Source organism: Hylobates moloch, unplaced genomic scaffold, assembly GCF_009828535.3.
Source record: "Hylobates moloch isolate HMO894 unplaced genomic scaffold, HMol_V3 SCAFFOLD_12, whole genome shotgun sequence".
NCBI lineage: Eukaryota > Metazoa > Chordata > Mammalia > Primates > Hylobatidae > Hylobates > Hylobates moloch.
The window spans coordinates 35,839,178-35,862,013 of NW_026652287.1; the positions used below are offsets into that span (position 1 = coordinate 35,839,178).

At 50.8% G+C, this 22,836-nt stretch overlaps 1 protein-coding gene across 2 annotated transcripts in view; it reads left to right on the top strand.

Annotated features, from left to right (window-relative positions):
• The window catches only part of NOSIP (nitric oxide synthase interacting protein), a 41,903-nt gene extending 31,582 nt beyond the window's left edge, over positions 1 to 10,321 (top strand). For both annotated transcript variants that reach the window (XM_058425574.1, XM_032169194.2), the window contains exons 2-9: positions 5,314 to 5,384; positions 5,970 to 6,075; positions 7,028 to 7,109; positions 8,764 to 8,923; positions 9,020 to 9,138; positions 9,277 to 9,464; positions 9,588 to 9,696; positions 10,210 to 10,321. In XM_058425574.1, coding sequence (XP_058281557.1) covers positions 5,315 to 5,384; positions 5,970 to 6,075; positions 7,028 to 7,109; positions 8,764 to 8,923; positions 9,020 to 9,138; positions 9,277 to 9,464; positions 9,588 to 9,696; positions 10,210 to 10,281 — 906 coding nt within the window. In that variant the 5' untranslated portion in view covers position 5,314 and the 3' untranslated portion in view covers positions 10,282 to 10,321. The remainder of the gene's footprint in view (positions 1 to 5,313; positions 5,385 to 5,969; positions 6,076 to 7,027; positions 7,110 to 8,763; positions 8,924 to 9,019; positions 9,139 to 9,276; positions 9,465 to 9,587; positions 9,697 to 10,209) is intronic.
• The last annotated feature ends 12,515 nt before the right edge of the window (positions 10,322 to 22,836 follow it).

Genomic DNA, 22,836 nt, shown 5'->3' on the forward strand with positions numbered 1-22,836 from the left:
AAAAAAAAAAAAAAAAAAAAAAAGAAAAGAAAGAAAGAAAAAAAGAATTTATCTGAAAAACATCCTTGGCTTGGACACATGCTAGACATTGGGTACCAAACTGCTTTGTCATAGTGAACAAGGATATCTGTCCACAGGTGTCAAATCCAAGAGTTGCATTCATTCAGGGACGAATCTGTAGCCACATAGAGACCAACGACGTGCCTGGTGGGCTGATGGGGAATGATGTCCAAGATGGAGTGGGGGTTCCCCCGCCATTAATTTCTTTTTTCTTTTTTTTTTTTGAGACAGTTTCTCACTCTATTGCCCAGGCTGGAGAGCAGTGGCTCCATCTTGGCTCACTGCAGCCTTGACCTCCCAGGCTCAAGCAGTCCTCCTGCCTCAGCCTCCTGAGTGGCTGGGATTACAGGCGTGCGCCACCACACCCAGCTAATTTTTATATGTATATATTTTTTGTAGAGATGGGGTCTCAATATGTTGCCCAGACTAGTCTCAAACTCCTGAGCTCAAGTGATCTTCCAGCTTCAGCCTCCCACGCTGAGATTACAGGCGTGCACCGTGGCACCCAGCCAATTTCTTTTTATAACATGTACAGAGAAGTACAGAAAGCATAACTGTCTAACCCAGCGAGTTTCAGAGCAAACACACCCATGTAACCAGCACCCAGATCAAGAAACAACATTCCCAGCCTCCCAGAGTCTACCTGGGCCCCTCCTAGTCACCCCCACCTTCTGCCTCCCAAAGGCACCTTTTTTTTTTTTTTGAGACAGGGTCTCACTCTGACTCCCAGGCTGGAGTGCAATGGTCCAATCATGGCTCACTGCAGCCTTGACCTCCCTGGGCTCAGGTGATCCATCTCAGACTCCCAAGTAGCTGCGACTACAGGCATGCACCACCATGCCCAGCTAATTTTTCTGTTTTGTAGTGACAAGGTTTTGCTGTGTTGCTCAGGCTGGTCTCAAACTCCTGGGCTCAAACGATCCTCCTTCCTTGGCCTCCCCAAGTGCTCATATTACAGGTGTGAGCCACCACACCCACCCACACATAACTTCTAATGTAGTAATTACTTTGTGAGTTTTTGAACGTCACATGAATGGGATCATACAGTAAGTTTTCTTTTGCGTGTCTGGTGTCTCGCCTGCGTGGCGTCTGTGGGATTCAGCTATACTGTGGGTATGACAGTAGGCCGTTGTATCTCATTGCTGGGTGTTTCCATTATGTGACTATGGCCCAGTTTCTTTATCTACTCTGTGCTGACAGGCATGGGGTAGTTTCCAGTTTATGAGCCATTGTGAGTCGGGCAGTGTATGTGTCTTGTAAACAGGTGTACCCTTCTGTTAGGTGTATACATGGGAGAGGAATTGCTGGCTCATAGGATTGGCATATGCCTGGCTTCAGTAGATACTGACAGTTGCTTTCCAAAGTGGTTGTGCTGGTCTGCACTCCCCCGAGCAGTGCACGAGGGTTCTAGTAGCTCCATGTCCTCGCCTGCACCCCTCTGTCTAGCTGCAACCCTTGTGGTGCATGTGGGGAGGTATCTCAATGAAGTTTTGTTTTTTTTGAGATGGAGTCTCGCTCTGTCCCCCAGGCTAGAGTGCAGTGGCGTGATCTCAGCTCACTGCAACCTCTGCCTCCCAGGTTCAAGCGATTCTCATGCCTCAGCCTCCCCAGTAGCTGGGATTACAGGCGCACACCACCACGCCCAGCTAACTTTTTGTATTTTTAGTAGAGATGGGGTTTTGCCATGTTGGCCAGGCTGGACTTGAACTCCTGACCTCAAGTGATCTGCCCGCCTCAGCCTCCAAAGTGCTGGGATTACAGGCATGAGCCACTGCGCTCGGCCCTCAGTGAAGTTTTAATGTACGTTTCCCTGGTGACTATATTAGTTTCCTATCATTGTTGTAACAAATTACTACTAATTTAGTGTTACAGTATCAAACCTCATGGAGCCTCTGGTGTACTTGTAACAGAATGAGAATCAGAAAGGCAAATAATGTCTTAGTATCATTAAGATAACAGTTTTGACCTTGCAGACTCTCTAGAAATGTGTTGGGGAACGACAGGGTCCTAGGACCCACACTTTGAGAACCGCTGATCTAGAAGAATATTGGACTCTTATAGCCTAGGAACGATGAGAAATGTTTAAAAGGATTTCCTATCCATATTTTTTATTTCTTGCAGAGATATATAACAGGGTGATCACTAAAGCAAGTATTTTCAGGCCAGGCGCGGTGGCCCACACCTGTAATCCCAGCACTTTGGGAGGCCGAGGTGGGTGGATCACCTGAGGTCAGGAGTTCAAGGCCAGCCTGGCCAATATGGTAAAACCCCGTTTCTACTAAAAATACAAAAAATTAGCCGAGTATGGTGGCGTGCACCTGTAATCCCAGCTACTTAGAAGGCTGAGGCAGGAGAATTGCTTGAAACCAACCAGCAGAGGTTGTAGTGAGCTGAGATCGTGCCATTGCACTCCAGCTTGGGCAACAAGAGCAAAACTCTGTCTCAAAAAAAAAAAAAAAAAAAGAATTTTCAAGCACAAAAGTTATGATGTGCCAGGTGCGGTGGCTTACACCTGTAATCCCAACACTTTGGGAGGCCAGGACTTCACTTGAGTCCAGGAGTTCGAGGCCAACCTGGGCAACACGGCAAAACCCCATCTCTACTAAAAATACAAAAATTAGCTGGGCGTGGTGGCACATGCCTGTAGTCCCAGCTACTCGGGAGGCTGAGGCAAGAGAATCACTTGAGCCCAGGAGGTCAAGGCTGCAGTGAACTGTGATTGTACCACTGCACTCCAGCCTGGACAACAGAGTGAGTCCCTGTCTCAAAAAAAAAAAAAAAGATGTTAGATTAAAAATGGGTGGCAGAGAGGGAAGTGGAACGGAAATACAAGTTCAAAGAGAAAAACAGGACATGTACAATTTTCTGCTGTTGAAACAGAGCTTTTTCTTCCATTTTTCAAACGGTCTCAAATCATTACAGTATTTAGATTCCATCAGCTACACATTTACATTGCTGGAAATTGTATCCTTTGCAACTGTTTAAGCTTGGGAGAATTTTTAGGTGGCAACTTAGAGATGAGTGAGACTAGTATATAATGTTACTAGATCTTCTCCCTTCTCTTCTCTTTTCTCTTTCTTTTCTTTTGACAGAGTCTGTCTGTCACCAGGCTGGAGTGCAGTGGTGCAATCTCCGCTCCCTGCAACCTGCACCTCCTGGGTTCAAGTGATTCTCCTGCTTCAGCCTCCCGAGTAGCTGGGACTACAGGCGTGTGCCATCACGACCAGCTAATTTTTGTATTTTTAGTAGAGATGGAGTTTCACCATGTTGGCCAGGATGGTCTCGATCTCTTGATCTCATGATCCGCCCCCGCCTCGGCTTCCCAAAGTGCTGGGATTACAGGCGTCAGCCACTGCACCTGGCCATCAACTTCTTTCTTTTTAAATTTAATAGAGATGGATCTTGCTGTGTTGCCTAGGCTCATCTCCATCTCCTGGGCTCAAGCAGTCCTCTTGCTTCAGCCTCTCAAAGTTTTGGGATTACAGACGTAAGCCCTGAGCCTGGCTCTAAATCCTTTTAAGGGATAAAAAAGCATGCAGGGGCCAGGCACAGTGGCTCATGCCTGTAATCCCAGCACTTTGGGAGGCCGAGGCGGGTGGATCACCTGAGGTCAGGAGCTCAAGACTAGCCTGGCCAACACGGTGAAACCCTGTCTTTACTAAAAATACAAAAAAAATTAGCCAGGCATGGTGGCAGGCACCTGTAATCCCTGCTGTTTGGGAGGCTGAGGCAGGAGGATTGCTTTAACTTGGGAGGCAGAGTTTTCAGTGAGCCAGGATCATGCCATTGCACTCCAGTCTGGGCAACAAGAGTGAAACTCTGTCTCAAAAAACAAACAAACAAACAAAAAGGCATGCAGGCTGTTTACTGGCCAAGCAGTCTTGATGAAAGCTGCCCAGCCTCTGTGGGTTCAGGGTTTCTCCTTTTACAAATGAACTCCAAAAAAGTAGGGGGCTCCCTTCCTCACACCATACACAAAAATTAACTCAAAAATTAAAAGTTAAAATGATCAAACCCCTAGAAAAAAACATAGGAATAAATGTGCATTATCTTGGCTTAGGCAATGTCCTTTTTTTTTTTTTTTAAATTGAGACAGAGCCTCGCTGTGTCTAGGTTGGAGTGCAGTGGCACGATGTCGGCTCACTGCAACCTCTGCCTCCTGAGCTCAGGTGATTCTCAGTGCCTCAGCCTCCCGAGTAGCTGGGTTACTGGCGTGCGCCACCATGCCTAGCTAATTTTTGTATTTTTAGTAGAGATGGGGTTTCACCATGTTGGCCAGGCTGGTCTCGAACTCCTGAACTCAAGTGATCCACCTGACTCAGCCTCCCAAAGTGCTGGGATTACAGGCGTGAGCCACTACACCTCGTCTGAAACCACTTTAAAAGGGTTAATTTTATGGTATGTGAATTATGTCTCAATAAAGTCATTTAAAAGGGTGGGGGTTGCCCTCAAGTATGGGGAATGATCAAAGGTATCAAAGTAAGGTGGCAAAATGTTGACAGCTGCTGGACCCCAGGACATGGGTACATGGGGGTTCCTTATACTATTCTAGTTTTGTATGTGTTTGAAAACTTACAGAATAAAAAAGTTTTGCTTTTGAATTGAGCTCCAGGGTTCTGGGGTATTCTCTTCCTCCTTTACCTGCAGTGGGAGTGGAGGTAGCTCTTCCCCTAGACACAGAGCCCTACTCTGACCTGCTCTCTGATCGGTCAATCTGAGATATAATTACAGCTGCTAGATCCAGTCACTAGTGGACTGGCAGGCAGCGATTGGGTCAAGCCTTGGGTAAGTGCCAAGCCTTGAGCCAATCACTGGGCTGGTCCACGCCTTGGCCTCAGTCAGAGCCTACAGATGTGAGAGGGGAAGGGAAGGTGGAGTGGATTCATTAACAATAGTGGCCCCCTTGGTGTCTTTTTTTTTTCCCCCTCCATTAAATGGCACAGCCACCACCCCAGCTAATCTGAAGTAGTGGCTAGAATTTGAACCCTGGTCTCCCGCCCTCTTACCTCCAAACAAAGAGTTTTGTTGTTAAAGGTGCTATTTTCGTATATAAATGAGTCTAGGTGAGTCTGGAAGGGGAACTTCCTGGAGGAGGCCTGGCGACCACGTGCCCTCCCTCTCTTCCACCTCACCCCCCTTCTCCGCCTCCACTTTCCCATCGAGGGGGCAGATCAGCTCTGAGGGCTGTAGAGGTCTTCCCTGTGCTGCCTGCCTCCAGTCACCACAGTCCTGCCACTGTCCCTTCCTCCCTAGGATGACACGGCATGGCAAGAACTGCACCGCGGGGGCCGTCTACACCTACCACGAGAAGAAGAAGGACACAGGTGCAGGGCTGGGGCGGGGCGGGGTGGGACATGGCTGTGTCTTGGAGTCACCATCTCCCCTCGTGCCCGAGGTTTTGCTTCCTCTGTGTCCCTGTCTTCTCCCGCCCCCGACATACACTGATGGCCATGGCCATGACCATGTAAACAACAGCCGGGTGATCCCACGCCCCCATGTGGCCCGGCACTGTGTTCCCTGCCTTTTGCGCATGAACTCCTCCCAACAGAGTGTCAGGGAGGGCGCTCTTGTTACCCCATGTTCCAGAGGAAGAAACTGAGGCCCAAAGAGGGACAGGCACTTGAGCTTGGTCACAGCCAGAAGGGTGGAGGGGACTCAGCTGTCAGCCCCTCCACCGAGCTGCCACTCAGTGACCAGGCCTGTCTGCCTCTCACCCTCCAGGGTTGACACCTCCCTGTGGGTTCAGCCCGTGGCCCCAGCACACAGACAGCCGCTCCCGACTGTCTGTTTCTCTCTGAGTCCCCCACCCCCACCACCGCGTTGTCTCTGTGCCTCTCTCTGGGGCTTTGGAGATGGACAGGTCTCCTGTTGCTCCGCCCCTCCATCACTCTGCCCATCTCTGTCCCCAGCGGCCTCCGGCTATGGGACCCAGAACATTCGACTGAGCCGGGATGCCGTGAAGGACTTCGACTGCTGTTGTCTCTCCCTGCAGCCTTGCCACGATCCTGTTGTCACGTGAGCTGGGAACAGGGATGGGTAGGTCTGGGTGGGGAGGGCAAGGGAACCGCCAGGAGGAGGCTGTGTGTGTGGGTCTGGCCACCTGCACAGCCAGGGAACCCTGGATGAGCAGTTTATCCTCAGAGCCTGTGTTCTCACCTGGGATGTGGGCATGATCCTAGCATCTGTTTCGTAGTGTGGAACAGATGGAAAGGAACACACTTCTAATGGGGTGTAGGGCTCTCGGCGCATTGCCGAGGCCATCAGGGCAGCTCACCTTCGGACACTTCCCATGACCTACCTCTGATGGTAGGGCAAAGGCTTAACAGGTGCTGAGTCCAGGCACTAAATACGTGCTCAATGAGTGGTATATTTTATAGAAGACAGTAATTAATGATCAGGGCCCCCAAGGCCACCTTCAGGTTCTTTTTTTTTTTTTTTTTTTGAGATAGAGTCTTCACTTTGTTTTCCAGGCTGGAGTGCAATGGGGAGATCTTGGCTCACTGATCTCCCAGGCTCAGGCGATCTTCCTGCCTCAGCCCCGGCGAGTAGCTGGAACCACGGGTGTGCACTACCACACCTGGCTTTTTTGTTTTTTGTAGAGAGGGGATGTCACTTTGTTGCCCAGGCTGGTCTCGAACTCCTGGCTGCAACAATATGTGGCACATATTGTTGCTCAGAGAATTAAGCACTTTCCCTGCAGCTCTGTTGGGAGAGGAACAGCTGGAAGCTCAAATCTGTTCTCTACTAGATTCTGCCCCATGTGCCTTTTCCCTTTGCTGATTTTAATCTGCATCCTTTCACTGCAGTGAACTATCACCAAGAGTATAACAGCTTTGCTGAGTTCTGTGAATTCTAGCAAATAATTGAACTTGGGGCTGATCATGATGGCTCCTGCCTGTAATCCCAGCACTTTGGGAGGCTGAGGCGGGAGGATCACTTTCTTTCTCATTGCACCCTGTCTTTGCAGCCCAGATGGCTACCTGTATGAGCGTGAGGCCATCCTGGAGTACATTCTGCACCAGAAGAAGGAGATCGCCCGGCAAATGAAGGTGATGGGGATGGGGAGAAGGAGGCACAGGTAGGCAGGAGCTTTTGAGTCTGAGCTCACAGGCAGAGCCACTCGGAGCCCTCCAATCTCAGTTCCCTCTGCCTGGTACACTGTTCCCCTCCTGCTTCCGGCCAAATCCTCCTCACCGATTTCAGCCCAGGTGCTGCCTCCTCTGAGCTCCTGCCAGTCCCCTGGATCTGCCCCAGTCACCTCTTCTCTTAGCACTTGGCATAGTTGTAACTCTACATGTGGCTGTCTGACACATGCCCACTTTCCCTTCTGGACTTCGAGTTTTCCCACCCTGTGGCTTAGGTCCTTAGTAAAGATGTGCTAAATGGGCCGGGGGTGGTGGCTTACACCTGTAATCCCAGCACTTTGGAAGGCTGAGGCAGGCGGATCACTTGAGGTCAGGAGTTAGAGGCCCCCCGGGCAAGCCCCGTGACCACCAAAAAAAAAAAAAAAAAAAAAAAAAAAAAAAAAAATAGCTGGGCATGGCGGGCGCCTGTAATCCCAGCTACTCAGGAAGCTGAGGCAGGAGAATCGCTTGAACCCGGAGAATCGCTTGAACCTATGAGGTAGAGGTTTCAGTGAGCTGAGATGGCACCACTGCACTTCAGCCTGGGTAACGGAGCGAGATTCCGTTTCAAAAAAAAAAAAAAAAGATGTGCTAAATGAATCGGCATCACCTCATTTTTTCTGGGCCTCAGTTTGATCGTCTGTAAAATGGGCTAACAGGGCCAAATCAGAGGACACAGGAGGGCACCTGGGAGGTGCACGCAGATGAGCATTCTCAAGGCATGTTACCAGGAACCCCGCCTGGCCTTCCATGGACAAAGCCATTTGATGGGTAGGAGGGGCCCTGTTTGAGGCACAGTGGGTCTGTCCCCCTCTTCCCCTGCCTGGTTGCTGGCACTCAGGGAACACTACAGGTCATGTGCTTATTGGGCTTTTTGTCCCAAGCAAGTGGCTCCCCCTGTGCCCATGTCCTCCACACAGCCTGGTGGTCATGTCGGAGGCCCTCTTGAGCATCCATCACCGTCACTGTTACCTCCTCACTCAGCTGGGTGGTCCAGGGTGGTCTCAAACTGCTGCACTGCCCGGGCACCTGCTGTGCGCCAGGCAGGGCTGAGCTCAGGACGTGGCTTCACTCCTCCCGTCCTCACTCACTGCCCGTCCGTAGACATGGGCTCCTCAGCATTCCCTCAGATCTGGAGTCTACATCCCCCGTCCCAAACACGGTCTGGGGCATGCACTGTATAGAAAACCTAATTGGCCAGCAGGTGACATTAATTAAACGCTTAGCTGAGTGCCAGCTGAGGCTCTCCGTGCTTTAAACACTCACCTTATGTAACCCTTCAGTGAGCCGCTGAGGTGAGTAACCATTGTTAGCCTGTTTTACAGATGAAGAAACTGAGGCCAGGAGAGGTCATAGTGCTCACTTAGGCCACAGAGTGACAGAGATGGGCTTTGAGCCCTGGCGCTCTGGCTATACAACGCAGTAAGGTTCACACCCGCCCAGGCAGTTACCACCCTCTGCCAGATAGTGCCTCCATCAGAGGGTCCCCTTTGTGGGCCTCAGTTTACCTACCTGTGAAATGGGAGGAAGATACCCTCAGCCCCACGGGCAGATGCTCAGCCCACTTTCCCCGACGCAGGCCTACGAGAAGCAGCGGGGCACCCGGCGCGAGGAGCAGAAGGAGCTTCAGCGGGCGGCCTCGCAGGATCACGTGCGGGGCTTCCTGGAGAAGGAGTCGGCCATCGTGAGCCGGCCCCTCAACCCTTTCACAGCCAAGGCCCTCTCAGGCACCAGCCCAGGTGACTTAGGTTGGGCTTGTTGTGGGTTGGGGGGCGGGGCGCCGCGGGCTGGGCGGGCCCGGGGGACGGCATCTGAGCTCCTTCCTTCCCCCACAGATGATGCCCAACCTGGGCCCAGTGTGGGTCCTCCAAGTAAGGACAAGGACAAAGTGCTGCCCAGTTTCTGGATCCCGTCGCTGACGCCGGAAGCCAAGGCCACCAAGCTGGAGAAGCCGGTGAGCCCCCACAGCGCCCCGGCACGCACTGTGCCAGGGCGCCAGGGTTCCCCATCGTCCTCCTCACGCACAGGGACCACGAGCTCTCCACCTGCGCCAGCCCTGCCTACTGAGCCCGCCTCTCTCTGCCCCTTGCAGTCCCGCACGGTGACCTGCCCCATGTCGGGGAAGCCCCTGCGCATGTCGGACCTGACGCCCGTGCACTTCACACCGCTAGACAGCTCCGTGGACCGCGTGGGGCTCATCACGCGCAGCGAGCGCTACGTGTGCGCCGTGACCCGCGACAGCCTGAGCAACGCCACCCCCTGCGCTGTGCTGCGGCCCTCGTGAGTCACCTGGGAGGGGAGGGAAGGGACCACCCGGGAACCTGCGGGGCGGGCCGGCTTTGGGACCAGTAGGTCCCCTGGAAGGCCTCTGATCAGAGTGTCCCGCCTTCGGCCTCACCGTAGTGGGGCTGTGGTCACCCTCGAATGCGTGGAAAAGCTGATTCGGAAGGACATGGTGGACCCCGTGACTGGAGACAAACTCACAGACCGCGACATCATCGTGCTGCAGCGGGTAAGAGTCCCAGCCCTCCCCTTCCCCCAGCACTCCAAGGCCCCGCCCCTCCCCTTCACCCCCTCCAAGGCCTCGTCCCCTCCCCTTCCCCCAACTCTCCAAGGCCCCGCCTTCTTCTCTGCTCTGTAAGGCCCCCCCTCCCGCTTTCTCCTGCAAGGCCCCGCCCTTTCCTCCTGCTCTCCTAGGCCCCGCCTCCTCCCTTTTCAAGGCCCCGCCCCTGCCCTTTTCTTAAGGCCCCGCCCCTCCCCTGCCTCCAGCCCTCCAAGGCTCCACCCCTCTCCTTCACACGCCCCCTCCCAAGGCCCCTCCCCTGCCACTCTCTACCCTCTTCTCTGCGCCCTGCGCCCTGTCCATCCATACCCACTGCGGTCGCCTCGCCCCCTCCCCAACTCCTACTCCTTAGCCAGCAACCAGCTTCACCTTGACCCGCTTAGGAATCCCCACTACCACCTGGAGCCCCACTGGTCACCCTCGGGCCGGCCTCCACCTCGCCCTTCTCTCTACCTCCCCCAGGGCGGTACCGGCTTCGCGGGCTCCGGAGTGAAGCTGCAAGCGGAGAAATCGCGGCCAGTGATGCAGGCCTGAGTGTGTGCGGGAGACCAAATAAACCGGCTTGGGTGCGCAAGGACGTGGCGCCTTCATTCGCGGCGTGGGCGCCGCGGGGACAGGGCAGGCGAGGATGCCGGGCCGTGCAAACAGCGCTCCTACAGCGCACGCTGGAGTTTGAAAGAGCGGGCTAAGCATGTTGAATGTGGTCTCACATTAAGAACAAAATCTGGCCAGGCACGGTGGCTCACGCCTGTAATCCCAGCACTTTGGGAGGCCGAGGCCAGCGTATCACTTGAGGTCAGGAGTTCGAGACCAGCCTGGCCAACATGGTGAAACCCTGTCTCTATTAAAAATACGAAAATTAGCTGGGCATAGTGGTGCGCACCTATAATCCCAGCTATTCGAGAGGCTGAGGCAGGAGAATTGCTTGAACCCAGGAGGCAGAGGTTGCAGTGAGCCAAGATCGCACCATTGCACTTCAGCCTGGGCAACAGAGCGAGACTCCATCTCAAAAGAAGAAAAAAGAGAAAAAAAAAAAACCTGAATAGAATGCAAATGCACAGCATTAAAATTGGTTGAGAGGCTGGAAGTCCAAGTCTAAGCCAAGACCGTGTGAGTGCGCCACTTTAATGAGCTACATAGAAATTCCTCGAGTTCTTTGTTAGGGTTCCCGGAGTTTTGCCAGGTTTGAAGAACAGGAAATGCCCAGGAGCGTGTCTTCTGGGCTGCAGTGTGATTAGACCCATACAGGAAGTACAGTTCTGTGAGAAAGCACGCAGCACCTGGACTAGGAAAGGCAGTCAGGAGCACCACGCCCCCATCTGTGGCTGCCTGAGGGGGAAAGGAAGAGGACACGGTGAGTGCAAAGGCCCAGAGGCAGCAATGCACTTTGCAGATTTAAGGAGCAGAGGGCGTGCAGGGAAGAGTGAGGGAGCCAGGGCAGAGCAGGGACCAGGAACCAACCCGGTGGCATCAGACTTGACTGGGAATGTATGGGCTGTCCTTAAGGCCTTGTGTTTAATAACCATCGAGTCACAAAAGCAGCTGCTGGGCAGTGTGAAAAACAGCACAGAGACAAAGATTAAAACAATAAAGACAGGCCGGGCGCGGTGGCTCACGCCTGTAATCGCAGCACTTTGGGAGGCCAAGGCGGGTGGATCATGAGGTCAGGAGTTCGAGACCAGCCTGGCCAACATGGTGAAACCCCCGTCTCTACTAAAAATACAAAAATGAGCCGGGTGTGATGGCTGGTGCCTGTAATCCCAGCTACTCAGGAGGCTGAGGCGGGAGAATTGCTTGAACCCGGGAGGCAGAGGTTGCAGTGAGCTGAGATCGTGCCACTGCACTCCAGCCTGGGTGACAAAGTGAGACTCCGTCTCAAAAAACAACAATAACAACAACAACAAAAACCAATAAAGACAGCATTCCTGCCTCGCAGAGCGATGCCACCCAGGTTCTGTCCTTCCTGGTCTTTATGTGAGTACACATGAGGTTTCAACCAAAGTGAATCACAGTGTATGCACCATCCTGTTCAGTGAGTAATACTTTTCCACTCCCCAGGCTGGAGTGCAATGGCACGGTCGAGAAGGCACAACTTAAGCAAAGTCACACGTGCTCGAGGGAGTGACAGAAGCCAGGTTCCCCCAGGAGCCAGTTGCCTCTGAGAGCCCCCAGACTTTGTCCTGGACTTCCCTCATCCTTCATGCCCTCCCTCCCCTACAGACCCACTGGCCTCCACCTCCAACCCCAATCCTCCATACCCAGAGTTCCATGGCATGCCCTTTCCTTCAACATCCCTAATCCTTGTCCTCTTTCCCAAGACCTCTCAACCACCCGAGTCCTTCCAGCTTCCTCAGCCCTCTAAGAACCCCAGTCCCGTTCATATGTTGAACAGATCACCTGTGCCCCCAGTAACCTGAAGGATTTCTAATCTTGCACCTGTGTTTTCCCAAAGGAACCTAAACACCACTCTGTTTACAGACTCTTTGTGCAGTGCAGGGTGGGGAGGTAAAAAGTCCTGGCTCCAACCTGTTCTGTTTTTTTTTTTTTTTTTTTTTTTTTTTGAGATGGAGCTCTGTTCTGCTGCCCAGGCTGGAGTGCACTTGCATGATCTTGGCTCCTGCCTCAGCCTCCTGGGTAGCTGGGACTACAGGTGCTGCCAGCACAACCAGCTAGTTTTTGTATTTTTAGTAGAGATGGAGTTTCGCCATGTTGGCCAGGCTGGTCTTTTTTTTGGGGGGGGGGAGACGGAATCTCGCTGTTTTGCCCAGGCCGGAGTGCAGTGGCGCGATCTCGGCTCACTGCAAGCTCCATCTCCTGGGTTCACGCCATTCTCCTGCTTCAGCCTCCTGAGTAGTTGGGACTACAGGTGACCACCACCACACCCAGCTAATTTTTTTTGTATTTTTAGTGGAGACAGGGTTTCACCGTGTTAGCCAGGATGGTCTCGATCTCCTGATCTCGTGATCGACCCGCCTCAGCCTCCCAAAGTGCTGGGATTACAGGCGTAAGCCACCGCACCTGGCCGTCCAGGCTGGTCTTGAACTCTTGACCTCAAGTGATCCACCCGCCTCGGACTCCCAAAGTGTTGGGATTACAGGCTTGAGTCACCTCACCCTGTTCTGTCATTTAAGATTCTAAAGTACTTGGAGAGGAAGCGAGAGCAGAACCACAGCTTCAGCCGTAGCAGAAGAAAGAGACGGGAAGTGAGACAAATCTTGTCTTTTTTGAGCAGAGTTTCCTTAGACACTGGTCTAAAGTTTAGAGCTTGGTGGCGCTGATGGCAGGCGTGCCTGCCGAGGGCTCCAGCTTCAAGAAGCTCACAGACAGCGCTTCCAGAAAATTATAGTTGTAAAGATTTAAAAACGGGCCGGGCGTGGTGGCTCACACCTATAATTCCAACACTTTGGGAGGCTGAGGCAGGTGTATCATGAGGTCAGGAGAGTAAGACCATCCTGGCTAACAGGGTGAAACCCTGTCTCTACTGAAAATATAAAAAGTTAGCCAGGCGGCGTGGCATGCGCCTGTAGTCCCAGCTACTCAGGAGGCTGAGGCAGGAGAATTGCTTGAACCTGGAGGCAGAGGTTGCAGTGAGCCAAGATCGCACCACTGCACTCCAGCCTGGGCGACAGAGTGAGACTCTCTCCCAAAATAAAAATAAAAATAAAATAATAAAAACGGGCCAGGCGCAGTGGCTCACACTTGTAATCCCAGCATTTTGGGAGGCCAAGATGGGTGGATCACTTGAGGTCAGGTATTTGAGACCAGCCTGGCCAACACGGTGAAACCTCACCTCTACTAAAAAAATACAAACTTAGGCCGGGCGCGGTGGCTCACGCCTGTAATCCCAGCACTTTGAGAGGCTGAGACAGGTGAATCACCTGAGGTCAGGAGTTCGACACCAGCCTGGCCAACGTAGGGAAACCCTGCCTCTACTAAAAATATAAAAAATAGCCGGGCGTGGTGGCGGGTGCCTGTAGTCCCAGCTACTTGGGAGGCTGAGGCAGGAGAATTGCTTGAACCCGGGAGGCAGAGGTTGCAGTGAGCTGAAATCATGCCATTTCACTCCAGCCTGGGTGACAAGAACAAAAAACTCCATCTCAAAAAAAAAAAAAAAAACAAACTTAACCGGGTGTGGTGGCGCGGCCTGTAATCCCAGCTACTTGGGAGGCCGAGGCAGGAGAATTGCTTGAACCTGGGAGGTGGAGGTTGCAGTGAGCCGAGATCACACCACTGCACTCCAGTCTGGGCAGCAAGAGCGAAACTCCATCTCAAAAAAAAAAAAAAAAAAAATTAAAAACAAGAAGATGGCTGCGCCTGGTGGCTCACACCTGTAATCCCAGCACTTTGGGAGGCCAAAGCAGGTGGATCGCCTCAAGTCAGGAGTTCGAGACCAGCCTGGCCAACATGGTGAATCCCCGTCTCTACTAAAAATACAAAAATTAGCTGGGTGTAGTGGAGCACCCCTGTAATCCCAGCTACTCAGGAGACTGATGTGGGAGAATTTCTTGAACCCAGTAGTGGACGCTGCAGTGAGCTGCGATAGCACCACTGCACTCCAGTCTGAGCTACAGAGCGAGACCCCATATCAAAACAATAGAAAATAAAAACAGGAAGATTTATTCTGACACTGCAAAGGCGAAACTATACGAACCAGGAACAAAGCTTTGGTTGCCAGGGTAGGGGAAGGAATTGACCCCAAAGTGGGGAGTAGCAAGAGAGATTCTAGGGGGGGTGTGAAGGAACAGTTCCGGATTTTGATTGTGGTGGTTACATGACTGGTTTATCAGAATTCAGAACTGTTCACCAAAAGGAGTGGATTTTACTGTATGAAGTTTTCAAATGCAAAAAAGGAGCTGGGAGATTTCATGTGAAAAACTAGATTTCCATTTCTCTTTTTTTGTTTTGGAGACGGAGTCTTGCCCTGTTGCCCAGGCTGGAGTGCAGTGGCGTGATCTCGGCTCACTGCAACCTCTGCCTCCCGGGTTCAAGCGATTCTCCTGCCTCAGCCTCCCATGGAACTGAGACTACAGGCGCCCACGACCACGCCTGGCTAAAGTTTTTTGTATTTTTAGTAGAGACGGGGTTTCACTTATGTTGGCCAGGCTGGTCTCAAACTCTTGACCTCGTGATCCACCCGCCTTGGCCTCCCAAAGTGCTGAGATTACAGGTGTGAGCCACTGTGCCTGGCTAATTTTTGTATTCTTTAAGTAGAGAAGGTGTTACACCACATTGGCCAGGCTGGTCTCGAACTCCTGACCTCAAATGATCCGCCCGCCTTGGCCTCCCAAAGTGCTGGGATTACAGGCTCCATTTCTCTTTTTAAAGAGAAATGCATGGCCGGACGCGGTGGCTCACGCCTGTATTCCCAGCACTTTGGGGGGCTGAGGCAGGAATGGATCACAAGGTCAAGAGGTAGAGACCAGCCTGACCAACATGGTGAAACCCCGTCTCTAATAAAAATACAAAAATTAACTGGACGTGGTGGCGGGTGCCTGTAGTTCCAGCTACTCCAGAGGCTGAGGCAGGAGAATCGCTTGAACCCGGGAGATGGAGGTTGCAGTGAGCCGAGATCGTGCCACTGCACTGCAGCCTGGAGACAGAGTGAGACTCCGTCTAAAAAAAAAAAAATCAGCCCAAGCAAGGTGGTTCACGCCTGTAATCCCAGCACTTTGGGAGGCCAAGTCAGGAGGATTGCTTGAACCCAGGAGTTGGCAACCAGCCTGGCCATTGTAGCAAGACCCCATCTCTAAAAAAAAAAATAAATTAGCTGGGTATGGTGGTGCCCACCTGTAGTCCCAGCTGCATGGGAGACCGAAGCCAGAAGATGGCGTGAGCCCAGGAGGTCCAGCTATGATCCCACCTCTGTATTCCAGCCTGGGTGACAGAGTGAGACATATATAAAAGAAAAAATCAGCTTCACAATTCCCCTCCTAGTTATCTACCCAAGAAAACTGAAAACGGGTCCACACAAAAATATGTACATGATTTGGGAGGCCGAGGTGGGCGGATCACGAGGTCATGAGTTCGAGACCAGCCTGGCCAGCATGGCGAAACCCTATCTCTACCAAAATACAAAAATTAGCCAGGTGTGGTGGCAGACGCCTTTAATCCCAGCTACTTGGGAGGCTAAGGCAAAACAAATGTACATGAATGACCCTAACAGCACCATTCACCGTAGCCCAGAAGTGGAAACAACCCAAAAGCCCGTCAGCTGATGAGTGGAGACAAAATGTGGTCTAGCCTGTGCCATGGAATATTATTCAGCCCTAAAAAGGAATGACGTCAGGCCGGGCGCGGTGGCTCATGCCTGTAATCCCAGCACTTCGGGAGGCTGAGGCGGGCGGATCACGAGGTCAGGAGATTGAGACCATCCTGGCGAACGCGGTGAAACCCCGTCTCTACTAAAAATACAAAAAATTAGCCGAGCATGATGGCGGGCGCCTGTAGTCCCAGCTACTCGGGAGGCTGAGGCAGGAGAATGGCGTGAACCCGGGAGGCGGAGCTTGCAGTGAGCCGAGATTGCGCCACTGCACTCCAGCCTGGGCGACAGAGTGAAACTCTGTCTCAAAAAAAAAAAAAAAAGGAATGACATCCTGACACGGGCTACAGTGTGGATGGATCTGGAAAACATGCTGAAAGAAGCCCAGCACGAAAGGTCACATGTATGATTGCATTTATAATGAGATGCCCAGAATAGGCAAATCCATAGCAACAGAAAGTAGTTAGTGGCTGTCCCGGACTGGGAGTGCAGAGAGAGAGGGGCTAGTGACTGCTGATGGGGTGTGGGTTTCGTTTCTTTTTTTTTTTTTGAGACAAAGTCTGGTTCTGTCACTCAGGCTGGAGTGCAGTGGCACAATCTTGGCTCACTGCAACCTCCGCCTTCTGGGTTCAAGCGATTCTCTTGTCCCAGCCTCCTGAGTAGCTGGGATTACATGCGTGTGCCACCACGACCGGCTAATTTTTGTATTTTTAGTAGAGATAGAGTTTCATCATGTTGTCCAGGCTGGTCTTGAACTCCTGGCCTCAAGTGATCTGCCTACCTTGGCCTCCTAAAGTGCTAGGATTACAGGTGTAGCCACCACACCTGACCAAGGGTTAATTTTATGGCCTGTGAATTGTATCTCAGCTTTTAAAATATCAGAAGATCTGACTTCATTAGAAGCTCCACCTGGCTCTTTGCTCCCAGCGTGTTGTCAACAGCATGGGGATTTGATCTGCTGATCTGAAAGTGGGGAGGTCACCAACGGAAGAACTAAAAGCAAAAACAGTTCAAAAGTTTATTCTAACAAATGTTGGTCAGGATGTGGAGAAACTGGAACTTGTCTACAATGCTGGTGGGCACGTAAACTGGGGAAATGAATTGGCAATATCAATTAACGCTAAAAATGTGCTAGCCGGTGCTCCACTACCTCACTCCTGTGTATGTACCCCAAAGACATGCAAAGATGCTCAGCAAAACACGAGCTAGAATGGCTGGGCACAGTGGCTCCTGCCCATAATTTCAGCACTTTGTGGGGCTGGGGTAGGAAGATTGCTTGAGCTTAGGAGTTTGAGACCAGCCTGGACAACATGGTGAAACTCCATCTCTATTAAAAATACAAAAATTAGCTGGGCGCGGTGTCACACACCTGTAATCCCAGCTACTCGGGAGGCTGAAGCACGAGAATTGCTTGCAGCTAGCTGAGATCAGTGAGCTGAGATCAGTGGAGTACAATGGCACCATGTTGGAGTGCCACAGTACTCTGGCCTGGGTGGAAGAGCAAGACTATGTCTTAAAAGACACGGGCCGGGGCCAGGCGTGGTGGCTCACACTTGTAATCCCAGCACTTTGGGAGGCCGAGGCGGGTGGATCACCTGATGTCAGGAGTTCGAGACCAGCCTGGCCAACATGGCAAAACCCTGTCTCTACTAAAAACGCAAGAAGTAGCCAGCCACGGTGGCCGGCACCAGTAATCTCAATTACTAGGGAGGCTGAGGCAGGAGGATTGCTTGAACCCAGGAGGCAGAAGTTGCAGTGAGCTGAGACTGAGCCACTGCACTCCAGCCTGGGCGACAGAGCAAGACTCCATCTCAGAAAAAGAAAAGAAAAGAAAAGAAAAACCACAAAAAACAAACCGCGGCCGGGAGCGGTGGCTCACACCTGCAATCCCAGCACTTTGGGGGTCTGAGGAGGGCAGATCTCGAGGTCAGGAGTTCAAGACCAGCCTGACCAACATGATGAAACCCCATCTCTGCTAAAAATACAAAAATTAGCCAGGCATGGTGGTTCACGCCTGTAATCTCAGTACTTTGGGAGGCCTAGGCAGGCAGATCACCTGAGATCAGGAGTTCGAGACCAGCCTGGCCAACGTGGCGAAACTCCATCTCCGTTAAGAATACAAAAAATGGCTGAGTGCGGTGGCACACGCCTGTAATCCCAGCCCTTTGGGAGGCCTAGGCGGGGCGGATCACGAGGTCAGGAGATCCAGACCATCCTGGCTAACACAGAGAAACTCGTCTCTACTAAAAATACAAAAAAAAATCAGCCGGGCATGGCGGTGGGAGCTTGTAGTCCCAGCTACTTGGGAGGCTGAGGCAGGAGAATGGCCTGAACCCGGGAGGCGGAGCTTGCAGTGAGCCGACATCGCACCACTGCACTCCAGCCTGGGCGACAGAGCGAGACTCTGTCTCAAAAAAAAAAAAAGAATACAAAAAATTAGCTGGCGTGGTGGCGCATGCCTGTAATCCCAGCTACTCAGGAGGCTGAGGCAGGAGAATCCGGGAGGCGGAGGTTGCAGTAGGACAAGATTGCACCACTGCACTCCAGCCTGGGAGACAGATCGAGACTCGTCTTAAAAAACAAACAAACAAACGAACAAACAAACAAAAACTATTTGTACATATTTGCTTAAATCTGTGTAGATTCTCCATGGAAGGAAACACTGGCTGTCTGTGAAGAGTTGAACTTAGTGGAAGGCGTTGTTTTTAGCTTGTAGCAGCCTGTATATTTCGGGTTTTGTATCCTGTGAGAGTATGGCCATTATTTTAAAATAAAATATGCAAGAGTATTTTAAAACTAAAAAAATTCTGGAGAGAAGCACTAAGTGTGACAAGATGCTGGGCAGTTTTTCACCATAAACTGTTCTGTACAAGTAATGTGTTGCTATGTGTGGGTATTGTTTTCGATAAACAATGTTTCCAAACACGCAGCCCTCAGAGATTTACCAATATGCCCTTCCTCCCACATAAACCAGTTCTCCACATCCAGCCACTAGAGGGCAGTATGTTATCATACTAAAACGCTTGCAGTCAGACGCGCCTGGATTCAAATTCCAGCCCTCCCACACAGACAACAGTTACAAACTCTGGAAAAAACGTAGAAAACAATTACTCGAAGGCAAGGCACTGGAAGGTAAACAAAAGCAGATAGAGCAACTGGAGGGGACTTAACACTCAGAAAAAAGAAAGGCGAGTTTCTTATTTGTACAGCTTTTACTTGGGAGTAACTTCTAGTTCATACCATGACTGGCGGTTAAAACACCAGGGGGATATCCAGTCTACCTAGCTTGAAGAACTACAGCAAAAGGAAGGTGAGGAGATAAATCCTGGAAAAGAAAACCTGGAGAGAGGGTACCCGGAATGGTTTCTATAAACTCTACTCAAATATCTTTTTTTTTTTTTTTGAGACGGGGTCTCGCTCTGTCGCCCAGTTTGGAGGGCAGTGGTGCAAACTCCGCCTCCCGGGTTCACGCCATTCTCCTGCCTCAGCCTCGCCAGTAGCTGGGACTACAGGCCTCCACCACCACGCCCAAGCTAATTTTTAAATATTTTTAGTAGAGACGGCGTTTCACCGTGTTAGCCAGGATGGTCTCAATCTCCTGACCTCGTGATCCGTCTGCCTCGGCCTCCCAAAGTGTTGGGATTACGGGCGTGAGCCACCGCACCTGGCTCAACTCTACTCAAATATCTAGCTGACCCTGAACCACACCTGGCCCAACTCTACTCAAATATCTAGCTGACCCTGAACCACACCTGGCTGCATGGGTACACTCCAAAAAGCCCAAGTAAACCTAAAAAAAAAAAAAAAGTGAACTGGCCAGGCACGGTGGCTCATGCCTGTAATCCTAGCAATTTGAGAGGTCGGGGAGGGCAGATCACATGAGGTCGGGAGTTCGAGACCAGCCTGCCCAACATGATGAAACCCTGTCTCTCCTAAAAATACAAAAATTAGCCGGGCGTGGTGGTCCATGCCTGTAATCCCAGCTACTCGGGAGGCTGAGACAGGAGAATCACTTCAGCCCGGGAGGCGGAGGTTGCAGTGAGTCAAGATTGTGCCATTGCACTCCAGCCTGGGCGACAAGAGCAAGACTCCATCTCAAAAAAAAGAAAAGTAGCTATTGGCCAGGCACAATGGCTCAAGCCTGTAATCCCAGCACTTTGGGAGGCTGAGGCAGGAGGATCATTTGAGCCCAGGAGTTCAAGACTCCTTGGCAACATGACAAAACCTTGTCTCTATAAAAAAAAAAATGCGGCCGGGCGCGGTGGCTCACGCTTGTAATCCCAGCACTTTGGGAGGCCGAGGCGGGCGGATCACGAGGTCAGGAGATCGAGACCACGGTGAAACCCCGTCTCTACTAAAAATACAAAAAATTAGCCGGGCGTGGTGGCGGGCGCCTGTAGTCCCAGCTACTCAGAGAGGCTGAGGCAGGATAATGGCGTGAACCCAGGAGGCAGAGCTTGCAGTGAGCCGAGATCGTGCCACTGCACTCCAGCCCGGGCCAAAAGGGGAGCCCCCTTTATAAAAAAAAAAAAAAAAAATGCAAAATATTAGCTATGTCTTAATGGCCCATGCCTGTAGTCCCAGTTACTCAGGAGGCTGAGGTGGAAGTATCAACTGAGCCCAGGAGGTTGAGGCTGCAGTGAACCATAATTTTGCCACTGCACTCCAGCCTGGGTGACAGAGTGAGACCCTGTCTCAAAAAACAAAAATTTTTTTTAATTTAAAAATAAAAATAGCCATTGATAGGGTGGCTGCAGAGGCTCACACCTGTAATTCCAGTACTTGGGGAGGCTGAGGCTGGAAGATCACTTGAGTCCAGGAGTTCCAAGACCATCCTGGGCAACATAGTGAAATGTCTTCTCCACAAAAATTTTAAAATTAACCCAGCATGGCCGGGCACAGTGGCTCAGCCCTGTAATCCCAGCACTTTGGGAGGCCAAGGCAGGTGGATCACTTGAGGCCAGGAGTTCGAGACAGCTTAGCCAACATGGCAAAACCCTGTTTCTACCAAGAAAGTACAAAAAATTAGCTGGGTGTGGTGGTGGGTTCCTGCAGTCCCAGCTACTTGGGAGGCTGAGGCACAAGAATCGCCTTAACCCAGGAGGTGGAAATTGCAGTGATCTGAAATCATGCCACTGCACTCCAGCCTGGATGACAGAGCAAGACTCTGTCTCAAAAAAAAAAAAAAAAAAATAGCCCAGCTTGGTGATATGCACCTATAGTCCCAGCCACTTGGGAGGCTGAGGTGGGAGAATCGCTAGAGCCCAGGAGACCAAGGCTACAATGAGCTGTGATCTCACCGCTGCATGATGCCTCACACACACACTGGGGCCTCACGCACACACACACACAAAGCTATTGTAATAGCTATCATAACTAGACTCAAGAATCTAAATGTTTATAATGCATAAAACGACAGGAAATGTAAGTGAATAAATAAAATAATAAAAAGGGATAACATGGAAATTCTAGAACCAGTAAGTACATTTGGCAAGTTCACAGCATATGAAGTTAATATCAAAATAATTCTTTTTTTTTTGAGACGGAGTCTCGCTCTGTCGCCCAGGCTGGAGTGCAGTGGCACGATCTCTGCTCACTGCAAGCTCCACCTCCCGGGTTCACACCATTCTCCTGCCTCAGCCTCCGGAGTAGCTGGGACTACAGGCGCCCGCCACCACGCCCAGCTAATTTTTTGTATTTTCAGTAAAGACGGGGTTTCACTGTGTTAACCAGGATGGTCTCGATCTCCTGACCTCGTGATCTGCACACCTCGGCCTCCCAAAATGCTGGGATTACGGGCATGAGCCACCGCGCCCGGCCAATATCAAAATAATTCTATTTTATATATTGGAAGCAAAAACTTAAAATATGAAGTTAAAAAGCATTTTTATTTGCTATAGCAGAGGAAAAAAACACGATACTTAGGGATTAATTTAACAACAACAACAAAAAACTGAAAACTACAAAACATTGATGAGATAATGAGACTTAAAGCAATGTGGAGATATACCGTGTTTATAGATTGTAAACTTAATATTACTAAAATGACAGTTCTCTCCAAACTGTCTATAGGTTTACAATCTAACCCTGGGTTATGTCTATCTCCTTTCCCAAGAGGGAAAAAAAACCTATTAAATATGAGGGGATGGACTTATGGGACTTTAGTATTATAAAGGAGATATTTTTTCTTAGTTCCTTATGATTTTTTACATTAAAGAGCCTTAGTTTTAGACCAGTTTAGGTCAAAGAAAAAGTGAGTGGAAAGTAGAGTTCCCATATGCCCTCGGTTTTCCTTATTAACATCTTGCATTAGTATGGTACATTTGTTCCAATCAGTAAGCCAATACTGATATATTAACTCAAGTCCATGGTTGATATTAGAATTCATTCTTTGTGTTGTACATTCTATGAGTTTTGTGTAATATATAATGACATGCATCTATCATTACAGTATCATACAGAATGGTTTCACTACCCTAAAAAATCAGGGGGGGGATTTTTTTAATGTAATTTTTAAATTAAAAAAATTTTTTTTTTAGACAGAGTCTCGCTCTCTCGCCAAGCTGGTGTGCAGTGGCACAGTCTCAGCTCACTGCACCTGGCCTAATTTTTTTTTTTTTAAAAGACAGAGCTGGTGGCTGGGCGCAGTGGCTCATGCCTGTAATCCCAGCACTTTGGGAGGCCGAGGTGGGTGGATCATGAGGTCAAGAGATCAAGACCATCCTGACCAACATGGTGAAACCTCGTCTCTACTAAAAATACAAAAATTAGCTGGGCGTGGTGGCACGTGCCTGTAATCCCAGCTACTTGGGAGGCTGAGGCAGGAGAAT